The 1963-nt window shown below is 26.1% G+C and overlaps 1 protein-coding gene across 1 annotated transcript; it reads right to left on the bottom strand.

The window, feature by feature from the left end:
• Positions 1 to 313: 313 nt before the first annotated feature.
• LOC146725163 (uncharacterized) lies at positions 314 to 1963 on the bottom strand. The gene is made up of 7 exons (XM_085484097.1): positions 1900 to 1963; positions 1668 to 1793; positions 1446 to 1517; positions 1141 to 1382; positions 615 to 774; positions 411 to 511; positions 314 to 334 (listed from the first exon to the last, which is right to left on the bottom strand). The coding sequence occupies exons 1-7, from the start codon at positions 1961 to 1963 to the stop codon at positions 314 to 316; spliced, it is 786 nt and encodes a 261-aa protein (XP_085340223.1).

The following is a 1963-nucleotide window of genomic DNA, read 5'->3' as shown; positions in this document are numbered from 1 at the left end:
GTGAGCTTATTGTGATGTCACTGTGACATTTTTTGCTATGGGGGATATAATTAACTTATAAGATACATAATAACACAAATCGCTAACACAACTAATATGGTCAGTGCTGTTAATGTGGGCAATAAGAAGTTTTAGTAATATATATAAGTTATCATCTAATTGCATTCATTTATCGCTAAATAATTTTAATACAAGCCAACATTTTAATATAAAAATATTAATTTCTCTTTGATTTTAACGTAAAAATAAAAAATTCATGAATACACTAAATACACAAGTAACTATTATTGTGATACTTAAAAAATGATAAAACTTATTGACGTTGTTGCTTTGCCTGTAAAAAATAAAAGTAATAATAAATATGTTGTTATATCGAAAACTAAAATATACAAGTAAAACGTAAAACATACTAGTTCTCTGTCGTAGCGCGTTTTTGAGTGCCTTAACCAAGCTGACACATAGTTCTGAAATTGTTTATCTGTCAAAAATGGAAAGTGTTTTCTAGTCGATCCTACAAATGTAACAAAAAAAAAGTTAATATAGTACCGGTACAATTATTATGCTATTAAAAGCATTAATTTTTTATAATTATATATTTTTACATTTCTATATACGTTTTAAAATGTCCATAATTATTAGTGTGTTCACTTCGAAGTTGCCTTTGCGACCCATCCAAGAACATTTTGTACCCAATTTATTAGTAAATATTTTTTCTAGTCCAGCTTTTATTTGATCGTGGGGAGAAGTGCCTCCTAATAAATAGACAAATGTTTCCTACGAAAAAAATGTAAATACATATATATATATATATATATACAATTGTTCGAGCCTTTTCTGGTAAATATTGAGCATCCTTTTTGTCTATTTTAATTTCAATTAAAGTCAGTTAGTCAGAAGGAAAAAGGGTTAAATATATATTTTTTAAAAATAGATATCAGTAGTTTTGGCATATTCAACAATGGTACAATGAAATTATAATGAATGTTATAAAATAATCCTAGTTTAATCAAGCTTGAACAATCAAAATTGCTTTTGAAAGCAATTTCTTTCTAACCATTTACATTATTTTACCAGCTCGAACCTTGAATTTTGTCTCAAATATTCAAAAAACAAGAAATAAGAAATGTAGACTATTTTTACCATTTGTTTTTGTCCTTCCTCATTAGTTTTTAATGCGATGTCGAAATCAAGTAATTTTGTAAATTTCTTGAAAGGTTTGTTCGGAATAAGAGAAAAAGTACTACTACAGCTTGAACCAGATGCTGAGAGCAGTGGAAGCGAATGATTTGTACGCTCTAATTGCTTTAAAAATGCATTTTGTTGTTCCAATAATTTTTTAATCGCAATCGTGTTTTGCAGGATTGAAACAATATTCTGACTATCTGAAACATAAATTTACAAATTATATTACTATAAACAAAAGAACAATAAATATGAATGATTACCTGCTGGAAAATTTTCAAAAATGATATCGGTTGGTATCATATTATTTACTGGATTAACAGCATCTTTAGGATCTAAATAATGGAAATTTTTAGTATCATTATTGTATTTATTTAATATTAAATTAATAAATTAATAGACACTATATATATATTAAGCGGGATTACTTAAAATCGACTTGTATTGTTTAATACCTTATTGTACCAAAAATTATTTGTTTATACCTTCATCAGAAGTTACATGGTCTTCAGAGGCAATATTATTCTTTTTATTTTGACTCACGTTTATTGCTGTTTCATCCATATTTTCGATATCCTTGTCCAAGTTTTGGTTATCATCATTAATCAAATCTAAATGTATAAAAAATTACACTATTAAGCATTACTTTATTTGCAAGTTAAAAAAATAATGTTAAAGATTTATAAAAATAATATATATATTTATTTATTGTTATACCATTTGTCAACTGTTCATTTTCTAAATGCAAATCCATGACAGTCATTAACGGAGATGGTGTCAT

The sequence above is a fragment of the Nylanderia fulva genome, unplaced genomic scaffold (assembly GCF_048542155.1).
Source record: "Nylanderia fulva isolate GAGA-0341 unplaced genomic scaffold, ASM4854215v1 Scaffold1018, whole genome shotgun sequence".
Lineage (NCBI taxonomy): Eukaryota > Metazoa > Arthropoda > Insecta > Hymenoptera > Formicidae > Nylanderia > Nylanderia fulva.
The sequence above is the reverse complement of the archived record's forward strand: the minus strand, read 5'-3'. Positions and strand labels throughout refer to the sequence as shown.